General features: G+C 42.5%; 1 protein-coding gene across 1 annotated transcript; it reads left to right on the top strand.

Annotated features, from left to right (window-relative positions):
* Positions 1-5812: 5812 nt before the first annotated feature.
* TENT5A (terminal nucleotidyltransferase 5A) lies at positions 5813-8453 on the top strand. The gene is made up of 3 exons (XM_007951257.1): positions 5813-5832; positions 6016-6577; positions 7677-8453. Exons 1-3 carry the CDS (start codon positions 5813-5815, stop codon positions 8451-8453), a joined length of 1359 nt encoding a protein of 452 aa, XP_007949448.1.
* Positions 8454-14160: the final 5707 nt, after the last annotated feature.

Consider the following 14160-nt stretch of genomic DNA (forward strand, 5'->3'; position numbering starts at 1 on the left):
ACATTATTCTTTAGCGTTGCATAGTATTCCATTGTGTGAATGTACCAAAGTTTGGTTATCCATTCCTCAGTTGTTGGACATCTAGGTTGTTTCCAAGTTTCCCATCAACATTCTTTAAGGATATGGAAAAACCAATCATTAATTTTATATGGAAAGGAAAGAGGCCTTGGAAAAGCAAAGCACTATTGAAGAAAAAGAACAAAGTAGGAGGTCTCACCCTCCTGGATCTCAAAACCTACTATATAGCACAATAGTCAAAACAGCCTGTTATTTGTAGAAGACAGACACACAGACCAGTGGAACAGAAATGAGAACCCAGAAATAGATCCAGCAACCTCTGGTCAGCTGATCTTTGACAAAGGACTGAAATCCATTAAATGGGGAAAGAGAAATTCTCTTTAAAAAATGGTGCTGGCAAAACTGGATATCCATTTGCATAAAAATGAAACAAGATCTGTACCTCACACCATACACAAAAATTAACTCCAGAAGGATCAAAGACTTAAACGTGAAACCTAAAACTATAAAGTTTTAAAAAATAGGGGCAAATTAAGGGGCATTAATTTATGGCATAAATAGATTGTCAAGCATAACCCCAAATGCACAAACAGCAGAAGATAAATTAGATTATTGGGATGTTCTAAAAATTAAATTTTTATGTGCTTCAAAAGACTTTTCCAAAAGAGTCAAAAGAGCACCTATAGATTGGGAAAAAATATTCAGCAGTGACATATCTAATTTATCTAAAATTTATAGAAAACTCCAACACCTCAACAACAAAAGACAAACAAGCCAATTAAAAATGGGCAGAAGACATGCATAGATACTTCATCAACATCATTGGCCAACAAACATATGAAGAAATGCTCATGATCATTAGCCATTAGACAGATGCAAATCAAAACAATGAGATACCTTCTTTCCCACTTCTAATTGCAAAGTTCATTAAGACAGAAAATAACAAATTCAGGCAAGGACGTGGAGAGATCGGGACTCTCATAAACTGCTGGTGGGACTGTTAAATGATACAACCACTGTGAAAAGCAGTATGGCGATTCCTTAAAAAGTTGGAATTAGAAATACCATTTGATCTACCAATCCCATTACTAGGTACATATCCTGAAGAAGTGAGAGCCAGGACAAGAACAGATATATGCACACGCATGTTCACTGCAGCACTATTTACAATAAAGATGGAGACAACCTAAGTGCCCATCAACAGAAGAATGAATAACCAAACTATGGTTCATACACACAATGGAATATTATGTAACACTAAAGAATAATGTATAATCTGCAAAAACTGCATAATGTGGATCAACTTGGAGGACACTATGCTGAGTGAAAGTAAGTCAATCACAGAACAAATATTGTATTAGTCTGTTATTGTAAAAAGTAAAAGAAAGGTTTATATATGGAAGGAAACTTTCTTTTTTGTTTACCAGGGGTGGTGGAGGAGAGGAAGGAACACTGAAAAAAATAAAATAAAACTGAATGAAGCACTGCACAGTAGTGAGTAATCACCATGATCAGTTTGAGACTGTTGTGATCCATAGGCTTTTCATTGGTTGATTTCTGGAAGTAGATCACCAGGCCTTTCATCCTAGTCCAGCTTAGTCTGGAATTTCTTATGGTAGTTGAGGTTGTGTGTCCACTTGGCTAAACCTGGTTTTGAGTGGCTGGGCAGCTGGTTGTAGTTACTCCCCATGATGAGACTGCCAGTCAGCTTCATGGTGGAATCTGCTGAGCAGCCAAGTAGCTGCTTTAGGGATGTGGTCTGCTTTCCATCTATAAAGAGAAACTTTGGGTTTGGTCTCCAGTTTTTTTTGCACACTTGGACCCTGCATTTAGCCAAGTTTTCATTCAGCAGCCTGCCATGATCTGCCAATCTTGGGACTTTTAATGGACTTGAATCAATGGCCATTTTATTTGCTGTTTTAGGGCTTGCTAGCCTCAGCAGCCAGCAGCTGCCTGAGTGAAGAGATGCCTCTAGCTCCAGTGGGCTGGAAGCAAGATGTAGAGCTGAAGCCCAAGGTCAAGGGGCTTTCACCTAGTACCCAGAGCTTGGCACTTTGAACTCAGACTTCCAGCCTCCAAAACTTTAAGAGAATAAATCCTTGTTTGTTAAAGCCATCATTTATTGTATTTTCTGTGAGAGAAGCACAAAGTAACCAAAACAGCTCTGCCGAAACCTGTTCAACATCGTAGTGACAGACAAGCCTTCACTGAGGGATGATAGGTATGGCTGCGCATTGGCAGGGAATCAATCCCAAGTCTCCTGAGTGGACAATGAGAATCCAACACCTGAATCACCACTACCCATCAAATAATGGCAGTGGGGGCTAAACCCTTGGTTTTCTGTACTTCAGTGTATCAAGTATATGATGTATCCCTTCGGCTTTGTTTTAAGTGGTAGCAAAACTGGCATTGGCCTTTAAAAGAAACAACTTTTAACAAATCTTTTCCTTTTCTCTCTACCTTTATTTTCTGCTATTTGTACTTCCCTTCCAGCCCTAAGATACAAGTAAGCTGCGGATATCACATCTCTGGCAACAAGGGCAAAATATCATTCACAGACAAATGGATTGACATCAAGGCCTGGTCCCATTACTTACCAGCTGTGCGCCTTGGGCAAGTCTCTTAACTTCTCAGTTCCTCTGTTTCCACAGCCACTCCTCGGAAGGAAGGTTGGGCAATCCTACTTCTGTAGTGATACTGCCTCAGAAACCCAAGGAGGGGTCGCTATGAGTCGGGTTTGACTCGAAGGCACATAACAACATGATGAGTAATACCTTTTTCTTGAATTGAAGATTAAATGAGATATCATGGATAAAGAGCCAAGCTGAGTGAGGCCCAGAACTGCTCACTAAGTTCCTGGAACCTTCACAAACTTGACCACAATGCAATGCCAACCTCATTTCTCACTACTGTGGATGTATACATACTTCCTCAAATGTTCTTTAATTCTATAATCTTCCAATTCTATACTCTTTATCCATAACATCCTTCAATTTCTTCAACTTTTGAAGGTAAGTCATTTCTCTCAATATTGAGTTCAGATTTGAGTTCAGATGACACCTCTCTTCTGGACTTCATCCTCAGCTCCCAGATAACCTAGTTGGCTGATTACCCCTCTGTGCTGGAACATACTTTTCTCCTAAGACAATTGCAGGGAGCTCTGGTAGGGTAGTGCCTAAGGCACTTGACTGCTAACCAGAAGGCTGGTGGTTCAGATCCACCAAATACTCTTTGGAAGGAAGATGCGGCAATCTAGTGGCAATCTACTTCCGTACTGATACTGCCTCGGAAACCCAAGGAGGGGTCACTATGAGTCAGGTCTGACTGGACAGCACATAACAACAAGACAACTACAGCTGAACCACAGTTATGTATTAGCCTGTTTTGCTCACTCCCCCAAAATCCAAAGTCACTGCCATCCAGTCAGATCTGACTCATAAAGACCCCTCTTTGGGTTTCTGAGGCCCAATCTTTCTTCCGTGGAGTGGCTGGTGCATTTGAACCACCAGCCTTCTGGTTAGCAGTCAAATGTCTTAGGCACTACGCTATCAGAGCTCCCCTTACTAACTAGACTGTGTGAAACTTAAGATATTTTTTTCAATACACAGCACTTAGCTTGGTGCCTGACACATAATGGGTGATCAAAAGGTTTTTTTTTTTTTTTTTTAATGCTTGTATAGGATAGATGGATGGATGTGCATGCATGGGTTGCTAGATAGAATGGGAAAAAAATGGATGTCATATAAAGGTGGTGATGAGCCAGTAAGAGTTGAGTGGTTGTCCTATGTCCCTTTTCCCAACCCCCACAGTGGTAGGTTAAGTGCTGAGGAAGGACTTCCTCTTTACACAGGTCCCGTGGTGTTTCCCCGCTTTAGGACGCAGCTTCATAGGGCACCGGCAGGGGGCGGCGTTGTTCCGCAGCTGGATGCTTTGCAGGTCCTTAACCTCTCTCGCCCCAGAAGCCGCACTGCTTTCTTTGGGAGGCCATGGCTCCCACAGGTCCAACGTAGGCAGACAGTTGTTCCTGCCAGGCTTGATGGCTGAGCTTGCACTGGGCCTTAGGGGAAGGAGTATTCAGCTTCCCTTTGGTTTTCCTTCTGACCTCCACCTCAGCCTCCCACAGTCTCTTTCTCAAAGAAAAGCTACTCTCGTTTAATTGGGAGTCAGCGAGCCACCGAGAGAAAGGAGAGGAGGAAACGTTCTAGCAAAAAAAAAAAAAAAAAAAAGGTGAGGTGGTGCGAGCGCGAGTGAGCGGAGAATAACTATAATGTTCCTTTAGCTGGGCATGGGTGGGACCTAGGTCTAATGAAGCGACCCAAGCTGGAGAAGAGACACTCTAGCTATTCTGCGAACTGAGACTTTTTCCTCTTTTTTCTTGAGTGGAAAACCAAATGATTTCACTGTGATTTTCTTCATTCACGTGAAATAGGAAAACTTTAGCGGGCTACGACAAAAGCGCCTTGACTGCTTTGCGTCTCCGTCAGACAACGCCACGGGAGTGCGCCAAGTCCCGCACTGGGGCCCCTTCCCAAACTCCGCGCGTCTGCGCTAGCAAAGATCCGCGCCCCTTGCCGTGTTTGGGCCCGCCCCATCTTCGGGGATTGGCCGGTGCCCTGCCCGGTCCTCCGGCTCTCTGGGGCGTCCTCTGGTGACGCGCACTTGCCCGCGCCGCGCTCCCGGACGCCTGAAGCTGCCTGTGCGCAGAACCTTGGTGCCGCCCCCTCGCCTTCTAGGGCTGCTTCAGCGCTCGTCATAGGCTTGAGGCTTCGAGAATCGAAACTTAATTACGGGAGAGCTGTCCTCTCACACGCACGACAACTGACGTGTTTGGGCAAGTGGACTCATTAGTCCACGCGGAATACGGATTTATGAATAGATTGAATTATCTAGTTCTATGCACATATACTGCTAAACAGGTTGTGAGAAATCTCAGGAGACCCGTTATAAAGATAAAATGACGCACTCTCTCCGGCAAGAATTTAATTTTTCTGAAGTTTTTGCAGTTCTGCGATTTTAGTCATTCAGTTTTCATGGCCACTGCAAACCCAACAGCTGCTCCGCGGAAGGAAGATGGGGCTATCTACTTCCCTAAAGATGTAAGATCCTCTGAAACTCAATGAGGGTCGCTACCAGTCGGGATCAACTGATGGCAATGGGCTTGGTTTTTTTCTTTTCAGACTTTTAAGGTATTTTAAGTGCACCTCCTTATTGGGGAAAAAAGGGCGGGGAAGAGGGGAGGGACGGACTATGAATTAAATATATACATATAAAATACATACACACACAGGTGTTTATATACATACATAAAACCTCGGATCTCTAATTCTAGGCAGCCAGGGTAGCTGCGCAGCGCACGCCCGGGCTTGGTACACGGCGCACCCAGCCCGCAAACTGGCGGACGGGGGCGGCGCCCTATGCAGATGAGGAGGGTGTGGCGAGCGCGCGGCACGGGGGCCCCGGAAGCGCGGAGAAGCCCGGTATAAAAAAAGTAGTGAAGACATTTTCCTGACACAACTGCTAAAGCTCCAGAGGCAGGAGTGTGCGGCGGCGGCAATAGTGGGAGCCGCCACCTCCGAGGCCACCGCAACTGGGGCGGCAGCGACGCGGGCGGGGGTAAGGGGCGGGAGTGGCCAGCGCAGGCAGCGGAGATCTGGGAAGGACGAAGTCGCTCGAGGTTGTCGCGAGCGCACTCCTCGCTACTGAAGTGCCGTCTTGCAGTTCTTCCGCTCTGCTCTCCTAGAAGGGGCGGCTGCCTCCAGGTGACACAGAAGGGATTCCCGCTTACGCTTTCCAGATGCATCAGAGATACTTTTGGTGCGGGGCTGTTCTGCGGGGCGCGGCGTGCGGGGTTGGAGGTGGGGGGGGCCTGGGGAGGGAGAATCTCAGAGGAGTTCCCGGGTCAGGGGGTGAGCTGCAGAAGGGGCGCGCTCTTCCTTCTGCTCGCTCCTGCCCTCCGCCGCGTCGCGTCCTTACCCCGCTCTTCCCCCTTACTTTTAGGACTGAGCAGGGCCAAGTGGCGCTCGGCGAGCACTTCATGGCAGAGGGCGAAGGGTACTTTGCCATGGCTGAGGACGAGCTGGCCAGCGGCCCCTACATCCCCCTGGGAAGCGACTTTAGCGGCGGCGACTTTGGCGGCGACGGAAGCAGCTTCGACGGGCACTGCTTGGATTATTGCGAAAGCGCCACGGCACACTGCAACGTGCTGAACTGGGAGCAAGTGCAACGACTGGATGGCATCCTGAGTGAGACCATCCCGATCCACGGGCGCGGCAACTTCCCTACGCTCGAGCTGCAGCCCAGCCTGATAGTGAAGGTGGTGAGGCGGCGCCTGGCGGAGAAGCGCATCGGCGTCCGCGACGTGCGCCTCAACGGCTCGGCCGCCAGCCACGTTCTGCACCAGGACAGCGGCCTGGGCTACAAGGACCTGGACCTCATCTTCTGCGCAGACCTGCGCGGGGAAGAGGAGTTTCAGACTGTGAAGGACGTAGTGTTGGACTGCTTGTTGGATTTCTTACCCGAAGGGGTGAACAAAGAGAAGATCACACCACTTACTCTCAAGGTAAAGCGGAGCCGCGCGGGGTTTGAGCCCTGAGCGAGACGGGGCCGGCCCCCGTGCGGTGGGTAGAGGTGGGGGAGGGGGACTTCCGTTTGATGTTAAGAATCTGCGGCTGTGCTGGGTCTGGGCGCGCTTATTTATTTATTTTATATTTTTACGGGTAAATTAAGATGTGTGAACGTTGTTTAATGTTCTAGTTTACTTGGTGCTTCTGCGCCTCAACTCATATCCTCCCGCTTCCTCTTCTGTCCTCCCTTCTCTTCCTTATTTTTAAACTCTTGCCTTTCCTTGTTTGAGTCTGATACACGCAGGAACGAAATGATGTAAATAGTTCTTGTGAGTAATTTTACGATCTAGTCTTTGGGAAAACAGAAGCCTGAAGCACAACAGAATCCTTGAGCTTATTATTATATTGGAAAATATGAACAGATTCTATAGCGGCGTTCAGCTGACTTCCTGTGTTAAGGCTATGGATGAAGGTTTTCTCTGGTTGGTTCTGTATTAATGCTATCGTTCCCCCCTCCCGTACCCTTTCCTTTTCTCCTTCCCGTGCCTCTTCTCCATCTTACCCCACCCCACCCCACCCCGCATTGCTTTATGATTTTTTTTTATAATTATTTAAAATTGTTTGGGGAGTCAACCTTCCACAGTGTTACAATTTAGTTCTTGTTTGCTTGTAACTGCAGACAGTGATCCCAGAAGGACACAGTGGTTGCCTTAGGGGGAGGGGAAAAGGTGAGAGGCCATCTAACTTTTCACCATATGCCCTTCTGTGTCTTGAATAGTGTGTGGACAGTGCGTGAATATTGTACCCGTTAGACCATTGTCAAGAAATAACTTTAAAAAAAATCAGACATGACTAGTACTATGCTGTGTCTGCCAAAAGCCTCAAACTATTACTTCTTGTGTCTTTCCCAGACAGTAAAACTACTCGTTAACTGTATTTTTTTTTCCTGTTTTAAGAAAACTATTTAAACCTGTAGGTAGTATTTTGCTAAAAAGGGACAAAACAAAGGGGAAACACAAATAATTCTCAACTGCGTAGAAAATGAATGCATTTTTTAGTTACGCTCATCATCTTGTTTTGTCTTTTAAATTGTAGGAAGCTTATGTGCAGAAAATGGTTAAAGTATGCAATGACTCTGACCGATGGAGTCTTATCTCCCTGTCAAACAACAGTGGCAAAAATGTGGAACTGAAATTTGTGGATTCTCTCCGGAGGCAGTTTGAATTCAGTGTAGATTCTTTTCAAATCAAATTAGACTCTCTCCTCCTCTTTTATGAATGTTCAGAGAACCCAATGACTGAAACATTTCACCCCACTATAATTGGTGAGAGTGTCTACGGCGATTTTCATGAAGCTTTTGATCACCTTTGTAACAAGATCATTGCCACCAGAAACCCAGAGGAAATCAGAGGGGGAGGACTGCTTAAGTACTGCAACCTCTTAGTGAGGGGCTTTAGGCCTGCCTCCGATGAGATCAAGACCCTTCAGAGGTATATGTGTTCCAGGTTTTTCATCGACTTCTCAGATATTGGAGAGCAGCAGAGAAAACTGGAGTCCTATTTGCAGAACCATTTCGTGGGATTGGAAGACCGCAAGTATGACTATCTCATGACCCTTCATGGAGTGGTGAATGAGAGTACAGTGTGCCTAATGGGACACGAAAGAAGACAGACTTTAAACCTTATTACGATGCTGGCTATCCGGGTGCTAGCTGACCAAAATGTCATCCCTAATGTGGCCAATGTCACTTGCTATTACCAGCCAGCCCCCTATGTAGCAGATGCCAACTTCAGCAATTACTACATCGCACAGGTTCAGCCAGTATTCACGTGCCAGCAACAGACATACTCCACTTGGCTACCCTGTAATTAAAGATCATTTAAAAATGACCGGTGGGGAAGCCATTTCAGACAAGATAGGTGAGAAAGAGATAAAGGAAAAAAAAAAAAAAGAGTGACCCAGCTCTGATTAGGGGTATATTTTGTGCAATGATGTTCTGCTCCTGATTTTAAGCTTGGCAAAGATTGTGAATTTTTTAATAGATATGGGAGCATAATCTAGAAGTAACTCCCCACCCCCAGTCCTCCCACTTCATCCTCTTAGCCAATTGGATTCTATCTTGGAATACAAGAGACCTGTCATTAAAAGCAAGCAGGTTCTCCTAAAATAACAAGGGAAAAATGCTAGATGACAATATGGGTTTGCAGTCAGTACCTGCTACCATAGCTTTGCCATAGGGGGGAAAGAATGGGAAGGTCCTTTTAAGATACAATTCACAAAAGGGAAAATACAGAAAAAGGGTCTCACCTTAAGTAATTTTATCAATTCAGGAGTTTAGATGGTAACAGAAAGGAGAACTTCAATGTTGAGATCTCTATCTGGGGCTTGTAGCAAGTTCTTTCTGTGGGGTGATCTTATTTTGCTAACAGAAACGGCTTGCCCCAAATAAGCAGTAGTATTAGGTTGGTGCAGTTTTCATAACAAACAGCAGAACTTATGATGACACAGTCCATTATTTCCAGCTGCGTGCATAGCTTGCATTTTTAAAATGTGAAAATGCAAGCAAAAACAGCTGTAGCAAAGAAAGTATGCTCAAGGACCAAAGATTTAACAGATAAAAATACCCAAGTAGAAGGGAGATAATAGACTATATAAAGAGTTACTATATTTGTTACACACCAATATTCATCAAAGTGCCTGTTGCCTTCTTAAAATTTGAAGTGGAAAAATTATTTTACAGTTTAATGATTATTTTATCAGGGACTCAAGAAGAAAAAACACATAAGCTTGTGAATGGTGGAGGAAATGCCCTATTTTTTTTCTTGGCAAATAATTGTATAAAGTTAACATTGCTGGTTTGATGTTGTCATAGGTACATGTGTATCTGTGTGTATATTAGGTGTGTATATATACACATATTTAGGATATGTGTATTTATACACACAATAAATTTGAGTATGGCCTAGACTAATGTAGCAAATAGGAAATGTTTAAATACTGTGTGCTTTTATGTTTTCAACAGGATGACATGAGATGTGGGGATATTGCAGTGATGAATTAAAACCTACATCTAAAAATTAAAGCAAATAAAGGAGAAAAACAAGTAATATATTTGATAGGAAGAAGAGAGACTATACATTTTTAGTAAGGTTCTCCTCCCTCTTATTTTTTTGGTGAGCCATAGAATTCCACAAATGGGAGAATATTTGCTTGGCAGAGAACTTTTTTTTTTCCCATTAAATACTGAAGTGTCATTTTGACTGGAACCTTTTTTTTTTTTTTAATTTTAATACTTGTGTACTTCCATGGTATATAATCCAGTGGATCATGGATCAATGATAGGCTATTTAAATCCCTGACTGCTAAATTTTTTTTTTTTCCAGGTGATCTGAACACTACTTATTGTTATTTAAATGAATTTTTAAATGAATGCATTCTGCATTCTAGGACCACTAGAGTTTTTTTTAAAAATGTGAAGTGAACCTTTTTAAAGAGTATTTGCACAATTGCTTGAAATTTATATATGAAATATATATTATATATAAAATTTTATAAATCCATGCCATGATGAAACATCTTTGATCTGGTTATCACACTGCATTCAAATATTTAGTTGTTGTTGTTGTTGTTATGTGCCATTGAGTAGTCTCCAACTCATAGCGACCCCCAGTTGGGTTTCTGAGGCAGTATCACTACAGAAGTAGATTGCCTACTGTACTTTAAAGTAAATCACTTTACTTTAAATCCAATTTTTTTTTCATGAGACCAGTTAGAACTTTGTGAAATGAACCGGCATTATGATTTTAATTCAGTGACAGCTAATCCTAAAACCACCCCTTCTCCTGGCCCTTGATTCCTTTAGACACTGTTCTGTGAAAATTCATTTTTAAAAACAAAATTAACCTTTCCTTTGTGTGGTGAAACAACCACATAATCCCCCTAATCCTCGTGAGTGATTGTTTACTTTGATAATCTCTCAGAAAACCCAACCATAATATTTTTGTCAACAGTTAAAGAAGGACTGAGGAAGAAAATAGAATCATCCTATTGGCAATGTAATATTTTTGTTCATTCGTTTGTTACCCAGGCATCATTTAGATGCACAATTCTAGATTAGTCTATCTGGTCTACCTTTGTGAGTGTATCTTTGAAGTTTTAATGGTAACCTGATGGGTTTGCCTTTGTAGATTCCCTGTGAATTCCATTGGAGTTGTAACAGCTACTGCACTGCCATTCACTATTTTCTAGGGAACTCTTCATACTCCCATGTTGGCTCAATCTCCCTCACTCCAGCCCTGGGTTTGAAATGTTTCTTGTTAACTCCCAGGAAGGGTTATTTGCAAACTGTCTGACACTACCTGTCAGAAACCAGAGCTCTGCCTCCTTGACTATTAGGAGGTTTTCTAACAGAAAACTAAGGGAAGGCCCAGGCACACAGGTGCAGCTGGTGGTCTGGTTTCTTCCTTTGCCTTGCAACTCTTCACAACTGAGTTGTCCACTATTTTAAAAGTGTCTGGAGGTCTCTAGCTCTGACATAGCAACAACCTGCTGTTAATTTATAACACATATTTTTGTTTGGAGGAGCCTTATTTTAAAATAATATGTTCCATTTATTGTCTCAAATATTTATGTTCTTTTCTTGCTTATTGCAGGGTTGGTAGTATAGTTCTAAGTGCCAGCACCTGGCAATCAGATGGAACAGGCTGTGCTCAAGACAACTTTCAGCATTTACTTTAAGATCTATATAATTTATTTCTCTTTTGTATGTACACTAGTCTTGTGCGTATGTAGTTGAACAAACAGTGGAATATATGTCTCTTTTTGTGGGTGTATGGCTTGAAAATTTGAATGTGGTGAGAGAGCCATGTGTATAGGTCAGAGGAAAGAATAGCTCTCAACTCCCAATTAGTGCCTGTGATTTGCTTGCTTTTGTGTTTTTCTGGCCTAGTGTGCTGTTACTAAGGAGACCTGGTGGCGCAGTAATTAAAGTGCTCAGCCGCCAACCAGAAGGTCAGCTGTTGGAACTCACTAGCCACTCTATGGGAGAAAGACAGGGCAGTCTGCTTCTGTGAAGATCTACAGCCTTGGAAACACTATGGGACAGCTCTACTCTGTCCTATAGGGTTGCTACAGGTCAGAATTGACTCAACGGCAGTGGGTTTGGTTGGGTTTGGTGCTGTTACTTTATAACAAGAAGAGGTTTTATCTTCTGGAGGCTCTTGTCCTCACTTGTCCAGTCTGGCATGTCAGAGAACACTTCACCTGTGACAATGTGTTATTGAAAAGTTTACTTAATTTGCAGTAAATCCAGCTGCCTCAAGAATTCTACACCAAGATGGGCTTTTCCCTTCTAGAAATGGGATGAAGTATCTGCTCACTTTGGTAATGGGTAGATTATTTCATTGTGGCTCCAAAAAATGCAAGGACTGAAGACCATCTGTAATCCCAGCCAAGAAGGAAATGAAATGAAAAGAGAACATACTGTGTTACCACTCCTTTCTGTTTGCTTATCGTTGGTTGCTTTACTGTACGTAAAGTTTTCAATGCAATGCTTGTTATATGAATATTGTGAACTGTTTTGTAAATGAAATGTATTATGTTGAAAGCTGTCAGCAGTTCAAAAATAAGCTTTTTTTTTGTTTTACTGTTAAAGATGAAGTGTTAGATGAAACCAAAAGCAAAAAAAAAAAAAAATCATATATAGCACCTATTTGAATATAATCTTTCCTTAAGGTTTCTTTTAGCATAGACTTCTCAGTGCTAAGAAAGAATCTCTAATATTTTGTTGTAATAATGGCTTGCTAACAAAGTAAATGGTTAAAATGCAAAGTCTGAAGATGTCAAGGTAACTTGGCAAGACTTGCTGCAAAGCCCTGAAGAATGGAGGAAGCTCTGCCCACTGGCTGTCTCTCCCTCCAGCCTCTCCACAACCATTGCCTGCTTTGAGGCATCCTATTGCAGCAAGCTGTACCCGGGTCACTCTTGGAATATTTTGACTATAAACTGTGTCACAGGCAGAAAAGGAGTTGATGGAAAAGAGACTTTTAAAAACTGACATGTTTGAATCAGTGCTAGAGGGAACAGATTGTGAATTTTGTTTACAGCATCCAATATTTGGATTTTTTTTTTTTTTTTTTTTGTAAATAAAAAGAAGTTATTTTTTTCTACTGATTTGTGACTGCTGTCTTTGGTGTCTGCATGGGCTAAGGAACTCATCCTCTGAAGTCCATAAGAAAAGAGAGGCAACACTTGAAGAAAACTATCCTTTAGCAACTGGATAGTTAGAAGCACAATAAATTAAAACATCCAGCTCTCAGCCAGCCCATCTCTGACTGGATCAGTTAGCTCCAAAAGAATCCAGCTGATGGGTGCCAAAAAAATCTTGTCAGGGTCTTGACTAAGGAGTATTAAACCAAAAACCAAACAAAATTCACAGTCATCAAGTTGTTTCTGACTCACAGTGACTCCCGTTGGGTTTCCAAGGTTGTAAATCCCTGTGAAAGCAGATTGCCCCAACTTTATTCTGTGGCGAAGCTGATGGGTTAGAAATCAGATGTTTTCCATTATCAGTAGAGACTTAGGGTTTTGGACTCAGGACTCCTTAGCTCTAACTAGGCTTTTATTTACATGAGTAGCCCAAATGATACGATTTGAGTCATTAGTGGTTAGATACATTATTTCTTTGAAGATCTATAGTATTTTCAGAGTGCTTAAGTTGGAGTAAAGTATTAGAAGCCAGGAATGGGAAGGTAAATAGAAGGAAGAGCAGTCATAGGATAATGTGTTTTTCCTGTGTGTGAGCTGGGTGCAAAGAAACTACCTTTTCAAGAGCATTTAATGTAATCTCATCTATTTAAACTTCCAGGAGGCATACATTTATCTATTCATTAAAATTTATCTTTTGTGTAATGTTGGAGACTTTATCAATAGTAGAAACATGAGAATTTGGGAAGTCTTAGCTCTTATACAGTGTACTTGTGGTTTTTAAAACCATTTAAAGTCCTTATGTTGGATGGACTGCATGATTGACAATGTTTATGGAAGAGTCACTCCTAGTATTAACAGCCAGCTATATATATATATTTGGGAGCTCTGGTAGCATAGTGCCTAAGGCATTTGACTGCTAACCAGAAGGCTGGCGGTTCAAACCCATCTGCCACTCCTTGGAAGGAAGATGGGGCAATCTACTTCCGTAGTGATACTGCCTTGGAAACCCAAGGAGGGGTTGCTATGAGTCGGGTCCGACTCGATGGCACATAACAACAACAACATCATATATATATGTGTGTGTGTGTATGTGCATACACACACACACAGACACATGCACATATTTATATACATATATACATAGATATATCTCAATCATAAAAATTCAAGGTGGTTATTTTTTTGGATAATGATATTGGTATGTTACTCTCTTCTTCCTTCGTTGTAGCCTCCTCATCCTTCTACAACCAGTCCTTCAAATGTCTGTGGTGATCACATAATTCTTTTTAAACTTGAGTTGAATAAGGACTATATATTAAGGTCCTCCTAGACTTAACATAACACCCTGCCATTTCTGGTTGAATTACCAGGC

The sequence above is a fragment of the Orycteropus afer genome, unplaced genomic scaffold (assembly GCF_000298275.1).
Source record: "Orycteropus afer afer isolate SDZICR_OR568_19922 unplaced genomic scaffold, OryAfe1.0 scaffold00011, whole genome shotgun sequence".
Lineage (NCBI taxonomy): Eukaryota > Metazoa > Chordata > Mammalia > Tubulidentata > Orycteropodidae > Orycteropus > Orycteropus afer.

Bases quoted from the DNA above. Each gene is read 5' to 3' on its own strand.
- TENT5A (XM_007951257.1), top strand. From the start codon at position 5,813: ATGCATCAGAGATACTTTTG. The intron at 5,833-6,015 runs GTGCGGGGCTGT...CCTTACTTTTAG, and splicing joins ATGCATCAGAGATACTTTTG to GACTGAGCAGGGCCAAGTGG. The intron at 6,578-7,676 runs GTAAAGCGGAGC...TTTAAATTGTAG, and splicing joins TCACACCACTTACTCTCAAG to GAAGCTTATGTGCAGAAAAT.